Source organism: Fusarium venenatum, assembly GCF_020744135.1.
Source record: "Fusarium venenatum strain MPI-CAGE-CH-0201 chromosome Unknown EDB82scaffold_2, whole genome shotgun sequence".
Classification (NCBI taxonomy): domain Eukaryota; kingdom Fungi; phylum Ascomycota; class Sordariomycetes; order Hypocreales; family Nectriaceae; genus Fusarium; species Fusarium venenatum.
Genome location: NW_027072130.1, coordinates 126,339 through 149,881, shown reverse-complemented (window position 1 = coordinate 149,881; position 23,543 = coordinate 126,339). Strand labels below are relative to the sequence as shown.

The window sequence follows — 23,543 nt, the reverse complement described above, 5'->3', positions numbered from 1 at the left end:
CCCACATCGCGTTACTCTTCCCACAGTGATTGTCTCTAACTGTTCTTGTCGAGACGTTGGAGCCGACGCATGAAGCCGAGCAATTGCGGGGTCGGTGTGGGGCCGTGTCCACCCCCAGGAAGTATCGGACGTTTTCCGTCGCATGTTCACCGACTGAGACATACCTGCGGGAGACATTTCATGCGGAGAGGCAACGATCAGCGGCAGTACGAGCAATGACCGAACGGTACCATTCCGACCCATACTGAGGGTTATGTAAAAGAAGATAGATAAAAATGCAAGTCATCGAGCATCCTTTTGCTCCAAGCACAGCATTCCCCTCACAAATCACCAACCTCAACTTGTTCCCACTCAATCCCCTAATTACTCCTCTACTCCTGACTCAACTCTCTTCATCATGGCTCCAGGAATCATAGAAGGAAACCCCCCAGACAGTCTCGCCTCTGCCTCTGAGAAGCCCACTGTCTACCTCCTTGACACATTCCATCCCCAAGTCCTCGCCTATGCCAAAGAGAGCTTTGATGCCATCACAGCAGATGACCCTCGCCATAGCCAATGGCGGCAAGAGGCACGCTATCTGCTCGTTAGATCTTCTCGCTTGACGGCGCAGGACATTAAGTCATGCCCCAATCTGATCGCCATTGGCAAGCAGGGCGTTGGAGTCGACAAGATTGACAGCGATGCTTGCGCTGCTCGTGGCATTAAAATTTTCAATACCCCTGGCGTAAATTCACGAGCAGTCGCTGAGCTTGTTTTGACTCTTGCCACTGCTTCTGCCCGTCAAGTTGGCACCATCATCGCCAAGCAGTCGTCTGGCATTCTTGTACCAAAGGAAAAGTGCTCTGGCTTGATCCTTCATGAAAAGACCGTGGGTATTCTGGGAATGGGAAATATCGGCAAATGTGTTGCCAAGATTTTCAGAGGTGCTTTTGATGCAAACGTCGTTGCATACGATCCTTTCCTGCCTGCGGATGCTTGGGCAGATGTTCCCCACAAACGCGCTACTTCAGTCGAGGAGGTCTTGAGGTCATCAGATGTTATCACTGTGCACATGCCATTGACCCCCGAGACAAGGAATCTCATTGACTACGATCAAATGAAGAAGATGAAGAAGACTGCCATTGTCATCAACACTGCACGAGGTGGCATTATCAACGAGGCTGATCTCGAGCAAGCTTTGTCAGAAGGGCTTATCTGGGGTGCAGGCCTTGATTGTCATACGGAAGAACCACCTAGTTACGAGAAATACAAGTCTCTTTGGGACAGCGGAAAAGTAGTTTCGACACCACATATCGGAGCCGCCACAGCCGAGACACAGATGCAAACAGGAATGGCAGCGGCGAGATATCTGTTAGAATTCGCATTGAGTAATGCATAGATTAACCTCCTACGCACGATGTATTATTTATTGATGCTTCTGCTTGTATAATATGAGACTGCAAATGTAACTACTTCGAATTTTCATACTGTTGGCGTTTGGTTTTTTTGTCTGCGGGGTAAATCACGTGAAATGAACCAAGTCGCACTCGGCGTTCTCTATATTAATGCCAGTCTATTCCTCGGGTGGCTGGTAAATAACGTTAAGTTCCAGGTAATTCTATATCAAAACCACGATGATTTCTTCGTTATCTGCGCGCCTCCCTCGATTGCCAGCTTGTCAGGCATGCGCTCAAAGAAAGACAAAGTGCGACAATGGCCGACCGAGTTGCTCCTTTTGTGAGAGGACTGGCTTGGAATGTCTTATTGTGACTTCCGACGCAGATGGTAATACACAGCTATCTCGATTGTAGGGATTCTACTTTGCAAATAGCAACTGGACACTGCTAACAAATGGATAAGATTGATTGATGAGTTGGAGAGAAAAGAACAGGCTTTGTCTGAAAGACTACGAGAACTCGAAGCCAGAGCGGCAACCCATGACCCCGCTACTGTAGATACACTCAGTCCGGACGACCGACATGGGAGAAACTCAATAGCAGCTTCTTCCCCAGCGACAAGAGAAGGAGCTAGTATAAGGTACACATCTCTTAAGATCCTACCTGGCCCGACTTTTTGTTAGCAGAGAACTCAAGGTCTTGTCTTCAGAGTTTCAAGACAAACAACAAACGTCTTTCAGCAAAGTAAAATGAACTCGCGTACTAATATCTCCTCTCATGCCAGTTTTATTGCGCACTTGTTCTCTGATGCAAATTGGAGAAGGTCTCATGCCAGTTTGCTGCGAACACTGGCTGACGCACCAGCCGTGGGAGAGGTATCGATAACTCCCTGCTCGTTACCGTCAGCGGCAGAAACACAGATGCTTTTTGATAAATAGTGAGTGTCATGTTAACGTTACTTATCCGTCTCTAATTGAGATAGCCTGAGCTGGGCACACATTCAGAATCCATTCCTCCTACGTCGAAGCATCTGGGCACTTCACCAACGCCTGTTCAACAATCAGGACGCTTCTGCTTCCGTGTCTAACCACGACATGTTTAGAGCGTTCATGATTTGTGCGATTGGCTCTGTACTTCCCTACAGGAACAAAATACATGAACGGCATCCGGAAGCGTACTACAACGCTGCACTACAGTACATGGGTACTGAATTTCTAACCAGAGAGCTAGACTCTGTTCAGGATTTATTGCTGATATGTAGATTTGGAATCTACCACCCCATCGGTACGTAACACTTGCTGAATAGGTAGTTTTCTAACTTGTACAAAGGCACATCTGTATGGGACGTGGTGAGGATTTGCGGCCGTCTTTGCATTGAGCTTGAGCTACACAACAACCCAACTGTCCGAGGCGACTTATTACAAACACAGCTTAGACGGAGGGTGTTCTGGCAATTCTACCTTATTGATAGGTACAGCTCAACCACACTAGACCGGCCATTCCTTATCGATGACAACGACATCAGAACAAAATTTCCTGTCGAAGCAAGTGATGAAGAGCTCGAAGCAGCTAACACCCAAGTCCAATACCTTGACTCGTTTGACATCAACCAAGAACCCAATGTACAGAATGAGATGACCGTCTTCTTTGTGTCTGTAAGACTTCGACAGGTTTCATCCCGTATTCAGACTGAGTTCTCCAAGTTGCGGCGCAAGGTCGCTGACTCTCCATCTAAACATCTTCTCCCGGGCCATATTCATGTGGTCATGTCTAAGCTTCTGCAAGAATTGCAGGATTGGAGGAATAGCAATCCCATCATCCAAGAGCCCGGTTGCCTATATGAGACTCAAGAGTGGTACGACCATCTACTTGCTAGAGAACGACTATCTGTCTTGCGAAGAGCTATAGATCTCGTACCGAAAGTCAATGGATCACCGCCAAAGAGAATGCTGACCTTGTTTCTGAGATCTGCTCTAGAGGCTATTGATCGATATCACAGTCTATGGTATAAGAAGAAGCAAATGATGACACACACGAGAAGTTACTTCCACATGTTGTTCACTGCAGGACTATCGGTTATGTACTGTACCTCTGTGTCGAAGACAATCGCAGCAGAGGATCTACGTGCCTCATATGAAGGATTGCTAAGATGTCGAGAATTGTTGACTAGTGTCGTTAAGCAACTTCCTGATTCTAAAAACTATGTCTCCGTCTTTGAGGCACTCCTTCGAGATGTATCCCAGAGGTTATGGCCAAGGGAAAGGGAGTCAAATAACCCAGATGGTACCTCTCTGACAGCACCAGCGGACTCAGCAGGTCAGATCCATTACAACGACCTTGGGAACTTTACGAATGAATTCCCTCAGCATATACTTACAGGCTCACTACCTTCTGATGCGGAGAATGCATCGGGTTTTCTAAACCGAGACTTCGTTGATCAAAGTGCACTCGGCCCTTTGAATCAGTTTACAGCTCCGCTACAAGCAGATAATGACATCGACCATGAGGTAATCAACTGGGCACTCATGAATTACGGCTCACTATGGAACATGGAATCTGCCTTGGGTCAATATGTTTATGGAGACCCTACCAATACTGGTGTCTGGGAGGGGTTTGAATTCTAGAATACATCATGTGCTGGTATCGATAAATAGAAACTTGGTTGGGTCATTCCTTGTCAAGGCATTGCTTCTTCTTTATTGGTTAAGTGACTCTATTATCACTCTTAGCTTCCTCCTCTTCTTTTCTTCTTTTCTTCTTTAGCGTTAGGGTCCCAGACCACTCCAGCGTCTCGGCGACAGGCACTCTCTTTGACTTGAACTCGGCGAGTGCCTCAGACAGATGCGAGAAAATTCTGTCTTCGATATCTTGTTCTGCTTCTTGTGCTGCGATGGTTGTACAGTGGTCAAGTTGCCCCTAGGCTTCAGCACCACTTGAGGGGCTTTGGTTTTGGCCTCAGCGTTAAGCTCAGCGAACTGACTGGCGAACCATTCCATGGTTCTACTTCAGGGGCTTGGCCGGGAAACCGCAAGACAAGAACCGGGATTCGGTCACCGTTGGGAGAGGTTATGTAGATTTAAGGAATTGGTAGCTGTTTTATACTGTAGGTAGATGAAATTTGCCCAAGTTGGCGAACAGAAACCAACGGAATTGACTCAATTAAGTGAACTCAGTAATTTTAACTACTCCGGAACAGAGACCTCTTCTGAGAAACTGATATCACCATCCATCAAATGGTATTGGGCTTAAGGTGTAGAAAAGTCAGATCCGCCAGCATTGAATAGAACTCAGATAGAGAGTCATGCATATAAGTACTTAGATGACTAGATAGATTTACAAACTGGTCCCTTTCCTTATCACCAAACAATAGTGTTTTCGAGTCTCCTTCTTAATAGTGGTTCTCGATATGCTTTGAGACAACAGACTCCTGGTCCTTCATGTCAGGCTCAAGAATCTCGCGAGCCGCAGGCTTCAGGTCATCCACGGTAGGATATGCAATCTTATGTACAGTGTACCAAGGCCTCTCAAACAACTTGTCCATACTCTCGAGAGATCGTCCAGAGGTCTCAGGCATGGCGAAGTAAACGTAGACGAGGGAACAAATACAGATGCTCATGAAGAACATGAAAGCGCCGTATCTCTCAGTTGCAGCCAACAGTGAAGGCATGGCACGCGAACAGCCAAAATAAAAGGCCCAGTGGGCCGCCATCAAAACTGAAACGTTGATGGAGCGGATGCGGATGGGAAAGACTTCAGCTGAGACGAGATACGGAATTGAGAACCAGCCAATAGACCAGCCGATGGCATAGATGTAAATGGCGGCGATAGCTGCGCGGCTGGCTGCCATGGAGGAGGAACTGGCCTCAATCTCCTCAGGGGTCCAACCGTTGGTAACTTTGAGGTAAGCCCCAACGAATGCCAAAGTTAAGATTTGAATTGTAATTCAAGTCATAAGGGATCGACGTCGGCCAATGAAATCAATGACAAAAACGGAGAACAGTAGTCGACGGTTGCTGATATCGGCAAATGTTTCTTTGATGAGATCCCAGGTGTTCGCACCCGCAACAACCTCAATCTCGTGATTCAGCTGTGACTCAATGCCCTGGAACTCGCTCTGAACGTAAGGATGGTCCTCTGGAAGCCCTCGAAATCTTGACAGGACAGCTAGTGCTTCAGTCTTCTTATTCTGACTGAGGAGAAAGCGAGGCGTCTCAGGAGTCCAGAAAGTGCCAACACCCCAAATCAAGGCAGGAATTAGTTGTAGAGCAGTAGGTAACTGCCATTGGAGGCTTGTTCCTGCATGGTATTTCGTAACACCATGGTTGAAAAAGAATCCGAAGACAACACCCAGTTGTTGACAGCATGTATACTGAAGAGTCAGGAGACCTCGGATCGGTTGGGGAGATATCTAGACAGTCGGTTGATGGTAGGACTTCATTATTGCGAAGAATTGCATACCTCTGCGATGTAGACTGAAGGAAGAACAGTGGTCGCGCCGATCCCGATTCCAGAGATGACACGCGTGGCGTAAAGGACACTGAGCTTATTACTGAACGTTTGAACAAAAACTCCAGCCATATAAACGACAGTGAAGAACTGAAAGGTCCCTGTGCGCCCAAAGCGTTGTGTAAGCCATACACAGCCTAAACAGCCAAAGACAGCTCCAGCGGTAGCGATTGCCACGATTCATCCCTTGGTATTGGCATATTCGTGGTCGGCCTGGTTCTCGATTCCGAAATGCTCTTTGAAGACCTCCATAATGACGAGGGAGGCGATATTACCTGGCAGTAAAATGGTTAGCTTGTGTTGGATAGCCCAAGGTGCCAGGGCGCCACATACCTTCATCGAAACCTTTGGCAACACCCGAGAAACTCCATATGCATGTGCAAGCCAGAAGATACCAATTGAAAATCTCTTTAGGGCTATCTTTGATGGCCCTTTTCGTCCTTAGGGTTAAATAAATGTCAGGCTCCAGGGTTTCACGTTGACGCTTCACCCTCATATTTGCATGCCGCGTATTCTGTCAGTAGCCCAATAAAGTCCAACAATCTTTGGATATCATGTCATTACAGGTATTGAAGCCTGCTTCCTGGCTGGTCACTGGAAATGACTGTCAGATAGCCCTGCCCCAACCCGCGATCCCCCCGGCTTTACTCTTCAGCTTTGACCCGATTTCTAAAGTTGGAGGCAATTGCTAGGGTATGAGATTGGACCAGAGAAACTGAAGTAATTAATGACTGTTAAGTTGTCTTTCAATCATTCTCTGACAAACCTATTATCGGGTCAGAAAATTCGGCACAACCATGTCCAACTACCAATCAAAAGATCTCAGTCCGATAAGGAGAAACCGATATGCGGACCTACTGAGCAAGTAGGTTTTTACATTCCCACCTGACTTCCAGTTTTGACTTCCTTTTTTCAAATTCTGTGTCTATATGAATACAGAAAAATATAACCTCGACTGCGGTCGCATTCATCATCCATCCCACATTTACCACGAATTGTCATTTCTAAAGAATCCGTCACTAATCTCATATTGAATTGCTTGCCCTCTGCGATAGAGTTGCCTACTTCATGTATATCAAGATTACCAACGCTATCAAGATTATCGGCATGCCTGCTGGCAGCTGAGGGTGGATTGATGCAGAAGAATATGGACACTGTCCGTTTGACTAATAATATTACCAAAAATCGAGGTTTGCATCTTGATGATGTCTGCGATTATCGTCAGGCCGTCTCTTGTAGTGCGCACATGGAGCACCTAGTTACACTTACAAACGGCATCGGCTTCGTGATACGGAATGTAACAATTGATATCTGTGAATGCATGTGCCTGGTTGGGCATCTGTTATGGACTGGTTGGCATCTTGTTCCTCCGCATTTTCTGTAACGTTGATATACATTGTTCCTTGAATTAAGCCGAAATGCACATGGCCGCCTCTGTGTTGCTTTCTGAAAGAAGCCACCTATCACAAGCCAATGGCGTCTCCATGATAGCTGAATAGACCTTTCATATTTTTAAACCTTGCCACAATATCGCGGACATATTACGGTCATACTTCTTCAAAACAAACACTGCATTGTGTACAAGTGGAGGCAGCGTGACTAATCCTCAAAGGTCACAGGTCTCTCACGGGAAATACAAGACTCAATGACTCCTCAATAAACCTCTAGCCTCCTCTGTATAGACCTTTAGTATTAGACTCGTGATGCATTTGAACAGTGAAGAACAAAGAAAGTCTTGAGTCACAACCCTACCGAGTGACCACAGCTGTGAGCTTCCTTTAGGAAATAACCAAATAAAGGGATTTTCACTGTAGCGCTGGATTCAGTTAAGTTCAGTGTCACTTAACTGGGATCTCATCACTTCATCAAGTAATCGCTCCGTTTGTAACATCGTATCGTCTCATTAGTGGTAAGTCGTGTCACGGTATGGTTGCACAGATGAATCACGTTCCAGGAATCGCTAGCCGTGAGTTACTGCATTTTGTTGCGGCTGGAAAGTCACGGTATTACCAAACACTATATTGCATACGTTCCGGTGCATCACAACTGGTGTTGTGTTTGCAAAGTTTGTTCCGTCGACTGAATTGGCAGCAAGCCGTGATTAGCAAAAAGGTAACCGGAATATTTGTTAGTCACGTCATGGAATGATACTTTCAACTATTCACTGCGTTGTGTAGGCAATGCATCGCGATTCACCATCTTCCCCCTTCGCCTATATAAACCCATGCTTGAGCCCTCCTCTTCCTCAACTCTTTCTATCTCTCTATCCTCATCTTCATACCAACTCTCACTCTATCTAGACTTGGGAAAATCTTCTCCATACTACTTTAACACCTGCCAGTCACATCTCAACCTTCAAAGGACAACAAAATGACCACTCCATTGGCACCGCCGCCCGACAATCCGGTCGCTGGGTCGAGTGCTCAACCAGCCGACATGCGTGCCGTTCGCCTCCGGAACAGGCTCACTCTCCCAATGACTCCGCCAAATGGGCCATCTAAACAACTTGACGTGCCCGCAGGTACCATCGGATATTTCATACGAGAGCTTCCCGAAGACTATTGTCTCTGTGAGATGATCAACGACAGAGGCGGGAGACAAAACTGTACGTGCTAACCTTCTTTGACATAAGGAGCACCATTACTGACATTTCAATAGTTGAAATACGACGGAAACACCTCGAAATCGGCAAACCCCACTCTGCATTCTCTATCCATACCCCACAAATACGTCAGGCCTCGCGGGTGGCCACCCTCTCTACTCGACGAGCGAACGATCCAACAGGACAGGCTATTCGTTTCATGTGGGATGACATCCAGGCAAATCTGAGTCTTTTGGGAGATTTGGGTTTGAAAAGCCATATCTATGAAGGTATTCTGAATGACCCAGCTAAGAAGAGCGAGGCTTTAGATGCCATTATCGCTTGTGAGTAGGCTTGTCGCCTTAATGACCTATAGCTTTCTAACCTGGACCTACTTAGCATTCTCCGAACAAGTATGGACCGCTCTCAATACCCCTGGGCTCCCTCTCAACGCATTTCGCAGCCTCCCTCGAATCACCGCCACCAGTCCTAGACTTCGGTCTTCGCAAACGTTGATCTACCTTCGTCTCTATGTTGATGGAAACCGATTCGCAAAGTACGGCGGCATGACCAGCCGTGAATATCCCGGCCACCGACAGCGGGAGCACGAGGAAGCTATCAGGGACCACTCAAATAACACCCCCCATTATCGTGAGGCCAGAACATACCCCGAGGCCAATCAACATGCTATCCGAATGATGCTTTTATCCAATGTTGACCGTAATATCATTTCCATGGCCGAGACAACTCTTTGCTGCCTCCTTCAAACTTGGAATAGCGAAGTAGTGCGACCCTCGCAGAGATCTCTTCAGGACGCTATGAGCGCAGGTGCTGTTCGCTCGATCGAACGCCGATTGCTTATGACTGCATTCGCAAGAATTACTCGCACCGCTCTTCAGCGCGCGAATTATCCCATTCTTGGTGGAGTTGGGTGCAATTGGAACTTACCTCTTCAAGAGGGTGCATACGACAAACGGGAATGGATACGTTACAGGGTAAAAACGGACAACAAGAGTTCCATGCTTGTCTATCGTTGGCAGTCTGCTGTAATATTTATGGCAAACCAGAAGCTGGGTGTTGGCGTAAAGTTCTCTTCCAGATACGACCGAAAGGGCTAAGGCAGGAAAGTCTTTGGATTTGAAATCGCCCACGTCCTTCAAGAACTTCCTGGAATAACAAAAGGGATCCCTCTCATTATTTCGATTGAACTTATGGAAGACGGAAAGCCTCACCCATCACCGTGGTACCGTGGTCCTGTTCACGGGGCATGGAATAACTGCCACGAGCTTCATAGCTTTGCCATGAAGGTAGAGTGGATGGACGAGAGAAGTAACCAGTGGTATACTTACCCTCTGCAGCCCACACGAATCCTACCCACACATTCAGACGCAAACGGAGACAAAACAGTTACTTTAGAGTGGAGAAAAGCAACAAGTATCCTCCAGTTCCTACACAATCGACGATATAGGAACCCACCAGCCTACCTCGAGTCCTCATACAGGCCCCTGATCAGACATGTGGAATATCATCATTTGTCCCAGACTGTCAGTTTCGAGGAGGTTCCCGAAACGGCCATCGACCCCCCTTCCAAAGTCTCTTCATTACATAATGTCAGACTCCTCGCACAAGCGTCTAAGACATATTGGCCAGAGATCCAAGTTGGCCTTATGCCGTCGGCCAACTGGTTTGGAAGAACTGGACAAGGACTCCAATTATCGTCCTGTGTGATGTGCCTTATCTACAGGAAAATGAAGAATAACCATCCGGCGATTCAAGGCTGTGGTAAGCGGGAGGGTAACTTCAATGTCGACGCTAATGAGGAGCAACGCGACATGATTCTTCAAGGTTCTTGTTGCCTCTGCTGGGAGTACTATCGACGGCCATGTGTTTGGGCGAGGTACGGTTTTGGCAGGGACGATTCGAGAACTGTAACATTTTCTCATATCTCCATGCCCGCAGGGTATGAAGGTGTTGCGATCAGGGAGAAGTACGAACGCTCAGCTATTCCAATTCAAGCCCCAATGACGCTTGATATGTATCAGCAATTCGAGGGCAACGATGAAGAGGTGGCCGCCATCGAAACTCAGCTGTCACAGGAACCAGAAGATTGATCTTAAGAAACAGGTGATCAGAATTTGCTATTAGTAGATAGTACAAGACTGAAGGTTGAGGGGTTAAACAGGTGGTTACAATTTGCTAGTAATTGATGAATGTTTGTTTATTCTGGACATCTCTGCCATGCTTCCTCTCAGACGGCGATTTCAAGTCACCAAATCTCTAGTGTTAATTGTGCAGCTGTATCGTTTAAACATCATTCCCCGAGAAAAGTCTGGCGACGTATCGTAATGTCAAATGTAAGTATGTGGTACTTGACATACACATTGAGCCGACGAACAGGGGCCATGCTTCAGGTCTTGCCAATGTGTTTTACTGTTCGACACCTTATATGAATCCAATTGTCGACCGAAATCAGGCCATTTAATACGGACACTGAGTGGTCTCTCTCTACATTTGTCTTTGGCATCATGTCTTATCCAAGTACATAATTTTAATTACCTCATGGTTCCCGTACAGCATTGTATATTTCAAGTCTGGCACGGATGAATGCAAGATTTGGCAGAGCAGCAATGTAATCCTTCGGCGAGTTGGTTTCAACCGATGACCAGTGAACTTGTACAGGAACTCGCTGTCCAGAAACCGATCGGGTCAATTGATTACACCAGACGGATCAATGTGCGACCGAACCAGAACCAGGTCTCTCTGTGTCTTTCTGTTGACGCGCGACCCACATTTTCATGGTTCCTTCCCATTGTGTCAGAGTGTTGCGCGCTAACCTAAGTTGGCCAGGCGCACGGCCCGAGCCTTGAGACCATAATGCTCCTTCCTTCCTTCGTGTCGAGTCCAGCCAGACCAATGACAAGGCCGTGCACGCACAGCAAAATGGTTGTCCTTGGGTTAGGGGAGGTCATGTCGATTCTAGATCTTAGACAGTTTTTCAATTGAGTCAGTTCCCTCCGTTTCAGTTTGTCTGTTCGCCAACTTGGTCAAATTTATCTATTTCTGTTCGCCAACTTGGCAGAATTCCTCTACAATGGATCAAACTATCCCCCGAATCACTGTCACATCACCAACTGGAGAACAAGTCCCCGTGCTGGTCTTCCCATTTCCCGCCCAAGCCACTCAAGTGCAGCCTTGGGAGTGGTTCGCCGACCAATTCGAACCAGAACCAGAACCAGAAGCTGAGCCAAAAGATCCTTCGTTCGGTCTGTCTTGTCAACACTTGAAGCATAGCAATTGAAATTAATGAGAACTAGATTGGGAAAACGCAAGTGGCGCTGAGGTGTAGGAACACCTCAATCACTGTACAGCCCTGGCCGATGAAGAAGCCAAACAACAATTCGAGGACCAGATGTACTCGCATCTGCCGGCTTGCTTGGCCGAGTTCAAGTCGAAGAGAGTGCCGGTCGATGAGTTCGTTCCGATTTGCTGTCGCTTTTGCGGCAAGACGTTCTTCGATCGCGATGGCTTGAAGAGGCATCTTGGCCGTAAACCAGGTAACGGAAAGTTCACTCTCCGATGCAGGGCAGCTAAAGTATGTATGAATTATATTTAAATTTAATTACCATGGCTAATGGACATTAGAACTTGATTCATGAAGCCGGAGTTGAATAGGATCCCAACTCGGTGGATGATGAGGCTGGGCGCGATGATGGAGTGGATGAGCCACCAAAGAAGAAGCAGCGTGTTGCAAAGGACTAGATACAATGATACCAACATTCCTCCAGACCTCAGTGTGAGCAATACTATATTGTAGGCTCAAGTATGATGCACCATCGATCTGGTCCCCGCTTGATCCTATCACGGTACAGCTCCTGAAGCGATCGTCGTCGTAGCCTGACTCAAAAGGCACAAATCGAGGCTCGACACATGATAGCTCCAGATTTCCCATCTTGCTGGCCATGACAGCTGAGAAAGAGTAGCTTGCAGGATTGATGTATGCTATCCAGCGGAACCAAGGGTGCATCTTCGTGGTGGGAATAAGATATCCTAATACGAGTCAGACATGTACGTAAAATAAGACTTTCCAATACTTACCAGCGTAAACCATCATTGCCATGGTAATCCAACCGCTGATTTGAGAAGCCAGACCAAAATTCTTGCACCATGCGCCGATCGTGCGATACAGGGAAGTAAAGCACAGAGTGGTGACAAGGTAGACGAACCAATTGGTGAAGAACTTGCCAGCGTCATACTGATAACCTACCATGAAATAGTAGATCAGGTTGAACAGACTGAACATGAGGATAACGAAAGGAATGTCGGTAAGGACGCAAGCAAGAGCATAAGCGCCGGGTCGAGTAAAAGCCAAACGTTTGTGTCGAGTGAGGATGGATCGGCCCTCGAAGGACGCTGCCGTCTCGGCCATCTTATTGAGGCACCAAAGTAAGATGGGATAGAACAAAGCTCCAGGCTTTCGGAAAATAGAGGTGCTGTCATCGGGGAGGTTATACATCAAACTACCAGTCACAAGAGCCATAACTAAGGATGACGCCAGCTGAAGGCCGTTTGAGAACCGATCTCCCCACAAGATCTGAAACTGTCTGATATGGTTTAGCAACGTTCTGGTCTTGCTGGAATGTGTTGTTACCTGATGGCACAGATCCAAACCTGTTGAAAGAAGGAGACCAAGTACGGACTGGTCGTTCTGGAGAGAGCTGCAACAGTGCGAGACTTCTCTCCAGAATTAGCGATTCGGAGACCGTCAACCTCAGCTGCAAGCGATTCCTGGGTTCTGGACTTGGCGAGAAGCTTCATGCGCCGGAACGTCTCACTCGCTTTGTATCGCTGCTCGAAATCGTGGGCCGTTTGAGGAACTGTTTCTTCATATCCGGGGATAATCTCACGCTCCGTGTCCACGGTAACAGAAGTCAAAAAGTCCGCGATGTTGGCACCAGGGGGGCATTTGAAGCCCATGTTCTCAAAATACTGCTTTGCCTCAGCCGACGGACCATAGTAGATCTCACGACCATCGGCAAGGACGAGAACTTTATCGAATTGGTCGTAAATGCCATTTCCAGCCTGGTAAAGGGTCGCGATGATCGTTCGTTGCTGCTCGTCTGTCTGCTTTCGAAGCACGCGGGCAAAATCAAGAGCATTTGACGCGTCGAGACCTCGAGTCGAATTGTCCCAGCATTGAACAGGAGCTTGCGTACTCATGACCTCAGCCACAGAGACTCGCTTCCTCTCGCCGCCAGATACACCTCGAACATACTCATTACCAACGATTGTGTTCTTGGTATGGCCGATTCCCAGTGACTCAAGAATTTCTGTTGAGGTTTGGTCCACGTACTCATTTGTCGTCAGATGCTGCGGTCGGGTCTTGGGCACTTTGGCGGAAGTTGCGAAGCTCATAGTTTCGGAAACCTTGAGGCAAGGGAAGTGTAAATCATCTACTTTTGTTAGCATATTTGCCATTCGAGATAACAGTAAGCAGCGTCACGTACCTTCGGTGTTCATTACCAGCTGATGACGGAATTCCTTTGCAGTGTCTTGTCCAACGTTGCCGTACTGAACCAGGCCTTGTACCTCATCAAACTCGCTTCGGTGATTTGACAACACTTTCAGGAGAGATGTACAACCTGAACCAGGTCTCCCGACGACCAAGAGCTGGAGGACATCTAGATCAGCAAACTTTGACCTTCAAGAAACTGGGCAATGTGAAGATGCCATCTTACCATTTCTCCTGGGCTGACTTGGCCAGTGATTCCCTCTAAGATTTGCTGAAGAACAGTTAGAAAGAAAGCTATTATCAGATTCGCACGAATGATATACTCTTTTCGAGGACTTTCGTCTTCCAAATTGGAAGATACCAGTGACAACTGATAAGCATGTCGAAGCGAAATTTTCTCCTTCGCCAGAGACTTGGATACCGACATCTTCAAAGGTGACAGTGAGACGTTTGCTGGCCGAATCTTGCACCGTCTTGGCGTCGCTAGTGTCAGAAAGATAATTGTCTGGCATGGTGACGGTAAAAATGGTGATGTCTCAAGAAGCACTGGTAGTCCATAGGATCTGGGCTATTTATTGCCTAGGCTCCTGTCTGATCCTCAACTACGATATGGTTATGGTGCATCAATTGGTACGTGCATCTCTTGCGGATTTACGGATTTAACCAGCGGAGGCTAAACTTCAGATGGGGCCGGCTCCAGTGGCTCCAACTTGGGTTCTATGGAGTCTTTCCCGGAGATACATCAATCAGATTGATTGGCTATAACATTTAAATCCGCTTTGAAGAATGCGAAAGCTTGGTCATCACTGTGAAGCACCTCGTAAAAATTGCTAATTTATTTCGATCTCTAGATCCGTTCTAGATCCGCTCTGTCCTTCCGATCAAATTGATATCTTCTACTAAGCATGCCGAATCATTCGGATAGCCAACCGTAACAAGATAACATTTAACTTATTAATACGAGATGCCTACAGCTTGAGTCATCTACGTCTATCAGTAACAGAGTTTGGGTTTGTCATATTAAACTACATAGGCATGATGCTTTTCCTGATTGAGGCTTACAGTACAAAATGGGGACGTCTGGTTAAAACAATAGGTTATTAGAAAATGTACTTGCTGCGAAATGAAAAAGGAATTTGCTGACACTTAAACAGCAATGTAGTACCAACGGGTAGAAATTGTTTGCTGTGCCTACTGAAACACATCGTAAGACAGAGTCAGGAAAGCATTGGCCATACAGTTGATGATACACAGTCAATATGAATAAAGCAAAAATTGCCGATTTGACATGGATATCTATGTTTGTGGCAAATTCATGAGACAGCAGCACGAGAAGTAACACGGGTTTTCAATGCCGTAATTGATGTATACCTAGTTCATTGGTAACAGTAACATATCACTCCGAGACACAATAGTGTCACTGTCGCGGAGTTAGAGAAGTCCTAAGTTAGAACGTTCAATTCTGTGTTCAGTACTATGGGAATATATGTAGCTACATCACAGTCATGCTGCGCTGAGGTTCGCCATGTCAATAAATATTCAAAACTTACACATTCGGAGTGACGCCCCCAAACAAACACTATTCTCAATTGTCTCGATCATGTTGGGTCCACCTCTCATATTGTAATGCATTGATAACATGAAGAATAGTAACTAGCTTTATTCCAGTATATTCAGCACAATGGTCAACTCACTTTTTATCCTTTCGATCTTCTACGTGGCAGCTGGAGTACAGACCTGCAAAAGAACTCGTTCTGTTATTGGTGACAATGCAAACATTTGCAGCTACAACTGCACTCACATCTGTTCCAGCATTTCCGCCAACGAAGCTCGAAACACGTTCCTTGCTGCCCTTCAGTCCAGTGGCAAATCACGCTCTGCCGTGGGAACGAGCGCTATCGAATGCACGAAAACAGCCAGTTTTGGAAACTGTTACGATCACTATTGGTCTTGTGGAAGGGGTTGCTAGATACGAGGCGAGATGGCTGCAGAGTTAGGACACAACGATAACATTTGTGTCGGGTTAAGTTAATAATAACTCGAACATGAATTGATCACATGAGTACTTATCAGCCCATGCAATCGAAATAGTACTACTGCTAATTTCTCTCTACCTTTTTCTTTCGAATTAGGTTGTTTCCAAGACACGTCAAGACACAACACGCTTCTGTATAGTTCGCGTCATGGTCCCTTCTCTTTTGGTCAGGCAACTGTTGCGCTAACCAAGGTTGGCTAGACACTCAACAGGCCTCTTTCCTTATGTGTCAAGTCCAGCCAGTCCACGGAATGCGCCGTGCCCAGCAAAACGGTTATTTTTGGGGAGTGAGATGACAATTCTGCATTCGGCATCACTTTCAATGCGGTAAAATTCCATTGGTTTTGCCTTGTTTATGTCAAAGTGCAGCCAACTGTTTCTCGGATCACCAGTATCTCTCCCACCAGAGACCAAGTCCCAGTCTTACTATTGTCGACCAGACCGAGCAATCGAGGACCAACACTACCCTCATCTCCTAACTAAACTCGCCGAGTTTAAGATCAATAGAATGCCAGCAGATAAGTTTTCTTCGTAACAGACTACAAGTTTCTATTTAGCCCTCATGTATTACCGGACCAATACCCAACTATCATAAATCGCGACCAATAAAATAGCTTTGCTGATCTCCGTTCGGTAATGGTTGTCTGACAATGCATGGGAAACAAATGAGGCATGGTTTGATCCTTCTTGTAATCCTTTACTTCCCTTCTCGTCCACGGACCATGCTCCGGTAGATTTGAAGAAGCTAGTGCTGGCATAATCTCAAGTATGCAGTAAGATTTCATGTGTCGGGGTGTGATGTGTCACCACATGAAATCCTCCGAAGGATTAATCTGTCTGAAAATCAGGGACTCTATTCCGGCTTAAAGACAGGCCAGACCCCCACCTAAAAAATTTCAAAAGACTCCAAACTGTGTTTTTGATCAAATCAGAATCATGAACAAGATTTTTGTACTGGGTTCTATGCTTGGCAGTGCCATTGCGTTCAGCAATACCTGCATAGACATTGAATTTGATTCCGAGACAAACGTCCTTTCAGCACGTTGCCTACCCCGGGACAACTCGGCCTACCTCCCAACCGGGCTGGACCTTAACAGGTGCTTTGGATACAACGATGAGGAACTAACAGTAAGCTATTCTTATGCTACTTCTTCACAATGCATCGGTTGGGCTAACTCAAATTACTTAGTGGGAGAAGAGGAACTACAGCGACAGCTGTAAAAACTGCCGTATGTTTAAAGCGCCCGATCCGTGGTTCGGGTACAACGTGTACTGGCTCGGGTGCGCATGTGAAGGCCAGAGCGAGGAAGAAACTGTTTGCATTGGTACGTCTCACCAACACAATACCGGATTATAAGAGACTAATTCAGTATCCAGAAATAGCAGTTGCGCATGAGTATGTCCACAACGATAACGGTGTTCTCACATGTTGAAGATAATCCTTGTGTGTCTATAACCTCCTTCTTATATCGGGGTCCACCACAGTGTATTGGATTCAAGTTTGTTATTCGTTAAAGCAGATACTAAAATCGGTTTATCGTTTATCACGTCCCCTAGTTAGCAACAGCCGGCTGCACTAGTGTATTACCTGTGATATTCCTTAGTATATTATACGCTGTAGTTTCATGGATAAGCTTACCTCCATCGGGGTATACAATCTGGCCATTGTAAAACAGACCACCCTTTCCAACAAGGAAGAGGATCGTGGCAGCCATATCAGTGTCATTGCCCGGTCTTCCAGCCGGGTTAGACATCTTTTTCTCAATCTTACTCTTATTGCCTTCGTCGGATTCCCCAGTAGTCATTTCACTAGGGAACAGTCCTGGTGCAATGACATTGACACGGACCTTGACATCCTTGCACAAAGTCGCCAGCATACGACTGAGATGGGTCAAAGCGGCTTTGGATGTGGCATAGATTGGTTGGCCCATGCTAGATCCCTTCATAGCTCCTGAGATGGATGAAACATTGACAATCTGGGACGTGTAACCAGGTGTCGCATTTCGCCCCTTTGCAAGCAAAGGTAGGAATGCAACAGACATATAGTATGGCCCAGCGACATTTGTCTGCAAAGTTTCGGCCCATTGCTCAGGCTTTGTTCGCAGGAAATGGTCCGAAACAGCCTGAGCGTCAGACATGTCAGGCTCGCCTACTGACGCTGCGTTGAATAGTGAGTATGATTCTCACACATCTGGAGGATTCAACTTACAGAACTTCGTTTCATCATCCCGCGCAATGCCTGCATTATTGACAAGTAATTGTATACCATTGGGTTCCTTGTCTCCGACCTCCTTCGCCAGTCGGATAGCTTCGTCTTTTAAGCTGACATCACCAGGAAGGACATGAATGCTTCCAGGGCCCGTGCTATAAACCTTCTGGGTTTGTTCAAGTACTTCTGTGCGACGACCAGTGATGTAGACCTTGGCTCCATTGGATACTAAGGCCTGTGTGATCATTAAGCCAATGCCTGTGGCGCCTCCCGTGACAACTGCTGTGACGTGGGATACATCGAACAGTGAGCTGGCCTTCAGCTCCTCGTTTGCAGCGTGGTCTAGGGAACTTGAATTAGTAACTTCGTGTAGAGTCGCCTCTGTAAAAACGTACGGGTAGCCATGTTAATGTTAGCAATTCAATTAATCACGTGCCGTTTTTTATGGGTGAAGAACGGTAGTCATGCGAATTCTAACCATGGGACGAGGTAGGAAGGCACATCGAGAGATTTAAATAAACATATCGACGTGAAACTTTACAAGTTCTTAGGCGAAAGATCTTGATGACGCCTGGATTGATGGGTCCATCTGGATCAAACACGTCATTGACTTTCAATTGTTAAGCGTGTTAGAACTCAAATCTTCTTATCGGTGGGAAAATCGCAACCTATCGAACCGTGGAAACTGATGGAATAGGGGAACGCGGTGGATCCTAAGCTATTCATACACTTGTGTCATGTCAGATCTTTAACGTTATCTGTTTATCAACTAATCGGGTGTTTACTACGCTATTAAATTCCACAACGCTATCTCACAATGCACCCAATGAATTGCATCACATAGGGTTACAGCTTTATTGTTGCCAATACTACTGTCAGCAATCAGTCGAGATGCCGTTTTTAACCATTGTCTGCTAATTAGTCAAGACAAGTATTCAGTATAACTCACATTACTAAAACACATTCTAAACAAAAAAACATTTGCTTTACGGGTTAATTTTTCTCCTTTACCCTGGAGTTTGTTTTCTTTGGCCTTGGCTCCGGCAATTTGCACTAGTCTCGGGCTAAGCAGGGGGATCAGGATGCGAAATTGCCGGATTCTAACAGGGGTGTCACTTTTGACTTGGTCAATGCACAGTCGAGTCAAGATTCATTCAGACATTTCCAATGCAGATCAACTGAATCGTTATCCACTTTGTCTTCTCATTCAAAACCCCGCGGACCCATGGACTATACTCGTGTCATTATGACGCACTAACTGTGCGTTTCAGTGGTGGACGAGACGGAAACTCCGCGGCAAATTGCATGATGTTATTCTGAATACAACCCAATGCCCCCATTGAGCATGTATACAGTGGATAACACAGGTTTGAGTCAGTCATTGATGATCGGCTATAGGATACGACTTGTCGCTTGGTAGTTCTCCGAGTCCCCGTACATTGTATTGCGTGGAGATATACGCAGCGTAAGTGAGTGAGTGGCTCATCGTTGCATTATGATGGAGATCGCCTCTAAATATGGCCGTGCATCGTCAAGATGGAGCTGCCCTTTAGGGATGTTGTCAATGCCTTAAAAACTCGATATCCCGCCTCTCAAATACTAGATCAAATCAGTCACAGACGCTCCCATTGCAGTCACACTAGCAAGTTATCTCCCATTGTTTTCTATTGTGTTTTAGTCGCCGTCATGGCAATTCTTCACACCGATTTAGCGACTGGCATCGGTCTCATTGGTGGGCTAGCATTACTCGCTACAGGACTGGTAAGTACGAGTTTGTTTTTGTCGGCGTTGTCACTAATGGCCTCAGGGTTTCTACGTACTAGTTCGCGCTATTTACGGTGTATTCTTCCATCCACTCTCCAAAGTTCCTGGGCCAAAGCTATATGCCATCACTCAGCTTCCGTATCTCTATTACCTAACTCGAGGCCGATGGGTATATCGTTTGAAGGAGCTGCATGACCAATACGGCCCTGTGGTTCGATATACTCCTACCGATGTGTCTTTTATTACTGCCGATGCTTACAAGACAATCTACGGTCACAAGACCGGTGGGGCAAAGGAATTTGACAAAGATCTGCGGATTTACCGACAGAACCGTCCTGCTCAAAATCTTATCGTTTCAAAACACGAAGACCACAAGCGCCAGCGGAAGCTTCTTTCCCATGCGTTTTCCCACAAGGCTCTCCGCGGTCAAGAAGACCTTCTGAAGCGCTACGTGGATCTTTTCGTCGAGAGGCTTACCCAGAAAGCGAGAGAAGGGGAGGCCGTCGATATGGTAGCTTGGTACAACTTTGCTACCTTCGATCTGATCGGCCATCTCGCTCTAGGCCAGCCATTCGGGTGTCTTGAAACCGGAAAGTACCACCCCTGGGTTAGCAAAATTTTCGGCAGCATCAAAGCCATTGCCTACAGCCAAGCCGCGATCCGTCTTGGCCTTCGGAACTGGATGGCGACCTTCACCCCAGCGCACTTGATGAAGGCCGCAAAAGAACATTTTGAGTTCACTGAACATGCAGCTGGCGCTCGTCTTGATGTTAAGGATACGAATAGTCAGGATTTTATGTCATACATTCTTCGTTACAACGATGAGAGGGGTATGTCTAGGCCCGAAATCATTGAGAACGCTTCTCTTCTTATTGTCGCCGGAAGCGAAACCACAGCAACGTTGCTCAGCGGTGTCACATATCAGCTTTTGACCAATCCCGAGAAGTACGACAAATTGGTCGATGAAATTCGCTCTTCTTTCTCTACAGAAGATGAAATCACAGCTACCCGAGTGGATCAACAGAAGTATTTGCTGGCAGTGCTCTCCGAGGGCCTTAGAATGTGTATGTCAACCTGGGTGTATCCCTTCCAGGCACATAGCTAACGATATGCCTCTAGATCCTCCTGTACCTGGTGCGCTTGCGCGAGTCACCCCAAGAGGAGGCGAATTTGTGGAGGGTTATTGGATGCCTGAAAATGTGAGTAGTTTTGAGAATCGATTGAATCAAGTTGAAAAGTCTCTAACACCACACTTAGACTGGAGTATCTGTGCCTCAATTGCCCGCTTACAGCTCATCAACCAATTTCAAAAACCCTCAGGAATTCGTACCAGAGCGTTGGTTAGATGATCCTCTGTACGCCAACGACTCTAGGGCTGTCCTCCAGCCATTCTCTATGGGACCCCGAGATTGCATTGGCAAAAAGTGAGCATGACTTTTATCTAGTGAAGTGCAGTCGCTAACATGAAATTCCAGTTTGGCCTATGTTGAAATGCGCCTTTTGCTTACTCGATTACTTTGGAAGTTTGATGTTGAGATCATGCCTGAGAGTAGGAACTGGGGGGATCAAAACATTTATCTTCTTTGGGAAAAGAGTAATCTCCAAGTCAAGCTGACTGAAGCTGTCCGAGAAAGCAAGTAGGCAATACGGGATAGCTACGTATGGTTTGATGAGGATTGGATACGAGCAAGTCAAATATTTGTAGAATGATTGAACATCGAGTTTGGGAATTGTGTTATTTTATTCAAGCTGTCTTTTAGCTCAAGTCTGAGCTATTCTTCGACTGTGAAAACTCTTATGCAGTAAAGTCGCGGTGAGCCAATTCGTATACAAAGCCAGCAGTGACCTTAGCATGCTCCATGACATGGTCAAAGTCAACGTGAGCAATTGTATCGTTAGGGGTGTGGATGTAGGGATTGTGGTTTCCGAATGGAGTCTCAAAAAGGAAAGACGAGGGGAAGCCATTTCGGTGCGCTGAAGCGTGGTCGGAGCAGGCGTAACCGCAAGTAGACTCCTCGTATGAGATATCAGCATACTCATCAATGAGAAGCTTGAGAAAGTCGTTCTGGCTAGGGTTTGTGAAATCGGTGACAAGGCCGAAACGCTCAACTCCGTCACGACCCTTGTAGCCGACCATGTCTTGGTTCAGCATAGCCTCAACTTGAATGCCTAGGCGCGAGTAGCTGTTGAAGATATCCTGGGATCCAAGAAGGCCTGTCTCCTCAGCAGAGTACCAGTGGAACTCGACAGTGTTAAGATGATCTCCCTTTGCAATACGGGGGTCCTCAAGAAAGGCACTCAAAAGGTTGAGAAGCATGATTGATGCAGAGCCATTGTCATCGGCTCCAGGGGCACGTCCAGCACCACGATCGTCAGAAATGACGGAGTCAAGGTGAGATCCAGTGATGACGGTTTTCAGACGAACCTTTCCGGGAATTGAGACCACGATTGAGGGCTGCGACCACGCCTGATGTTGGATGAGACGGACAGAGGCCAGAGGATGCTTGCTCTTCTTGATGACCTTCTGGACTTCCTTGTGTAGCCATTGAGCAGCTTCAACACCGTATGCAGAGTTGAAGTAACGGTTATGGAATGAAGAAAACTTCTTCAATTGCTTCTCCATGGTCTTTGTGCTGATCTTCTTGACGATGTTTCCGACATTGGATTGATGTGAAAGCTTTTCAGGGTATGATGGTGTCACGGCAGCAAGACGGGCGACTGCCGGGTTATGATCCTTCCATTCAGTGATATCAAAAAAGTGAATATGGTCCTGTGTCATTGTGAGTAAGTCTTTCACGCATAGAATCATTGCTATTAGGAATCATACATCAATCATCTGGAACTTCTCATCCTCGGTGACCTCGACTGTCTCACCTGGGGCAGTCTCGAGGGTAAAGAGCTTCCCAGCCCGCTTTACCACTGCCTCAGCTGGCGCAGTAGCCGTAACTGATGCGGCGAGAGCCGCCATAAGAGGGACCGAGTAACGCATGGTGTCAACTGAGAAGTATGAATAAAGATTTGAGAAAGCCTAGCAGTTGAAGTCAAAGGAAAGAATACATCCGCGGGACAATCGCCTTATATAGTTGTGAGACCGTTCGCAGGGTTAGATTGGCTTACCAACCGTTTAGTTCTTACCACACCCTGGGATATCTGCTGCATGCAAGAGGTGGTCGGTTAGACCGCTCTTACGGATTTGATGTTATGGCCAGTTGAGAATCATTTCATCCGGTTTGCACAGCGCCAAGTCGCTTGGTACTTGAGCCTACTCCACGTTGGGAAGCTACAGTACACGGTGGGATGTAACCCAAGCCGGGGCAAGAATAAGGTCTTGATCATCACGGATAATGCAGATGCAGGGGGAAGCAAACACAAATATAAGGAAGGCTGGGCATCTACAATGTCCCCGCGCCTGAGCCATAGAATCTCCGAAATGTGGTTTAAACCAATGTACGAGGAAGAGAATGCACATATTGTTTCAAACTCAATCAGTCGGCTGTTGCAACCACGGATAACAAAAACGTCTAGAAGAACATAATTCGTTTCTGAGAGTGCCTCATAACCGG

General features: G+C 46.6%; 9 protein-coding genes across 9 annotated transcripts; 5 read left to right on the top strand and 4 right to left on the bottom strand.

Annotated features, from left to right (window-relative positions):
- Positions 1 to 209: 209 nt before the first annotated feature.
- On the top strand, positions 210 to 4,000 carry EDB82DRAFT_565870 (D-isomer specific 2-hydroxyacid dehydrogenase; the record flags this gene model as incomplete). Its single annotated transcript, XM_065609814.1, has 7 exons — positions 210 to 1,273; positions 1,662 to 1,786; positions 1,840 to 2,016; positions 2,161 to 2,313; positions 2,359 to 2,660; positions 2,706 to 3,659; positions 3,849 to 4,000. Exons 1-7 carry the CDS (start codon positions 398 to 400, stop codon positions 3,998 to 4,000), a joined length of 2,739 nt encoding a protein of 912 aa, XP_065464394.1. The 5' UTR covers positions 210 to 397.
- Positions 4,001 to 4,764: 764 nt separating this feature from the next.
- Positions 4,765 to 7,279, bottom strand: EDB82DRAFT_544524 (uncharacterized protein; the record flags this gene model as incomplete). The annotated part of the gene is made up of 5 exons (XM_065609411.1): positions 4,765 to 5,270; positions 5,340 to 5,784; positions 5,835 to 6,037; positions 6,216 to 6,322; positions 7,152 to 7,279. 5 exons carry the CDS (start codon positions 7,277 to 7,279, stop codon positions 4,765 to 4,767), a joined length of 1,389 nt encoding a protein of 462 aa, XP_065464393.1.
- A 973-nt stretch (positions 7,280 to 8,252) lies between these two features.
- On the top strand, positions 8,253 to 9,581 carry EDB82DRAFT_522717 (uncharacterized protein; the record flags this gene model as incomplete). Its single annotated transcript, XM_025732717.2, has 3 exons — positions 8,253 to 8,487; positions 8,541 to 8,807; positions 8,863 to 9,581. 3 exons carry the CDS (start codon positions 8,253 to 8,255, stop codon positions 9,579 to 9,581), a joined length of 1,221 nt encoding a protein of 406 aa, XP_025583695.2.
- A 93-nt stretch (positions 9,582 to 9,674) lies between these two features.
- EDB82DRAFT_534832 (uncharacterized protein) lies at positions 9,675 to 10,574 on the top strand (the record flags this gene model as incomplete). Its single annotated transcript, XM_065609275.1, has 1 exon — positions 9,675 to 10,574. The coding sequence occupies one exon, from the start codon at positions 9,675 to 9,677 to the stop codon at positions 10,572 to 10,574; it is 900 nt and encodes a 299-aa protein (XP_065464392.1).
- A 1,517-nt stretch (positions 10,575 to 12,091) lies between these two features.
- On the bottom strand, positions 12,092 to 14,484 carry EDB82DRAFT_573457 (ABC-2 type transporter-domain-containing protein; the record flags this gene model as incomplete). Its single annotated transcript, XM_065609943.1, has 7 exons — positions 12,092 to 12,510; positions 12,559 to 12,723; positions 12,757 to 13,064; positions 13,112 to 13,913; positions 13,968 to 14,130; positions 14,199 to 14,243; positions 14,296 to 14,484. 7 exons carry the CDS (start codon positions 14,482 to 14,484, stop codon positions 12,092 to 12,094), a joined length of 2,091 nt encoding a protein of 696 aa, XP_065464391.1.
- Positions 14,485 to 16,865: 2,381 nt separating this feature from the next.
- Positions 16,866 to 17,500, top strand: EDB82DRAFT_120108 (Cyanovirin-N). Its single transcript, XM_065607010.1, has 3 exons — positions 16,866 to 17,135; positions 17,197 to 17,332; positions 17,391 to 17,500. The coding sequence occupies exons 1-3, from the start codon at positions 16,944 to 16,946 to the stop codon at positions 17,438 to 17,440; spliced, it is 378 nt and encodes a 125-aa protein (XP_065464390.1). The 5' UTR covers positions 16,866 to 16,943; the 3' UTR covers positions 17,441 to 17,500.
- Positions 17,421 to 18,738, bottom strand: EDB82DRAFT_553354 (uncharacterized protein). Its single transcript, XM_065609607.1, has 3 exons — positions 18,612 to 18,738; positions 18,217 to 18,558; positions 17,421 to 18,165 (listed from the first exon to the last, which is right to left on the bottom strand). The coding sequence occupies exons 1-3, from the start codon at positions 18,619 to 18,621 to the stop codon at positions 17,561 to 17,563; spliced, it is 957 nt and encodes a 318-aa protein (XP_065464389.1). The 5' UTR covers positions 18,622 to 18,738; the 3' UTR covers positions 17,421 to 17,560.
- A 620-nt stretch (positions 18,739 to 19,358) lies between these two features.
- EDB82DRAFT_494215 (cytochrome P450) lies at positions 19,359 to 21,742 on the top strand. Its single transcript, XM_025732712.2, has 5 exons — positions 19,359 to 19,977; positions 20,024 to 21,044; positions 21,100 to 21,179; positions 21,238 to 21,404; positions 21,456 to 21,742. The coding sequence occupies exons 1-5, from the start codon at positions 19,753 to 19,755 to the stop codon at positions 21,619 to 21,621; spliced, it is 1,659 nt and encodes a 552-aa protein (XP_025583690.2). The 5' UTR covers positions 19,359 to 19,752; the 3' UTR covers positions 21,622 to 21,742.
- On the bottom strand, positions 21,431 to 23,082 carry EDB82DRAFT_120033 (uncharacterized protein). The gene is made up of 2 exons (XM_025732711.2): positions 22,808 to 23,082; positions 21,431 to 22,750 (listed from the first exon to the last, which is right to left on the bottom strand). The coding sequence occupies exons 1-2, from the start codon at positions 22,967 to 22,969 to the stop codon at positions 21,776 to 21,778; spliced, it is 1,137 nt and encodes a 378-aa protein (XP_025583689.1). The 5' UTR covers positions 22,970 to 23,082; the 3' UTR covers positions 21,431 to 21,775.
- Between the last annotated feature and the right edge of the window lie 461 nt (positions 23,083 to 23,543).

Bases quoted from the DNA above. Each gene is read 5' to 3' on its own strand.
- EDB82DRAFT_120108 (XM_065607010.1), top strand. From the start codon at position 16,944: ATGAACAAGATTTTTGTACTGGGTTCTATGCTTGGCAGTGCCATTGCG. The intron at 17,136-17,196 runs GTAAGCTATTCT...CAAATTACTTAG, and splicing joins ACAACGATGAGGAACTAACA to TGGGAGAAGAGGAACTACAG. The intron at 17,333-17,390 runs GTACGTCTCACC...ATCCAGAAATAG, and splicing joins GGAAGAAACTGTTTGCATTG to CAGTTGCGCATGAGTATGTC.
- EDB82DRAFT_553354 (XM_065609607.1), bottom strand. The intron at 18,166-18,216 runs GTAAGTTGAATC...TATTCAACGCAG, and splicing joins GGATGATGAAACGAAGTTCT to CGTCAGTAGGCGAGCCTGAC.
- EDB82DRAFT_494215 (XM_025732712.2), top strand. From the start codon at position 19,753: ATGGAGCTGCCCTTTAGGGATGTTGTCAATGCCTTAAAAACTCGATAT. The intron at 21,045-21,099 runs GTATGTCAACCT...ATATGCCTCTAG, and splicing joins CTCCGAGGGCCTTAGAATGT to ATCCTCCTGTACCTGGTGCG. The intron at 21,405-21,455 runs GTGAGCATGACT...ATGAAATTCCAG, and splicing joins CGAGATTGCATTGGCAAAAA to TTTGGCCTATGTTGAAATGC.
- EDB82DRAFT_120033 (XM_025732711.2), bottom strand. From the start codon at position 22,969: ATGCGTTACTCGGTCCCTCTTATGGCGGCTCTCGCCGCATCAGTTACG. The intron at 22,751-22,807 runs GTATGATTCCTA...ACAATGACACAG, and splicing joins AGAAGTTCCAGATGATTGAT to GACCATATTCACTTTTTTGA.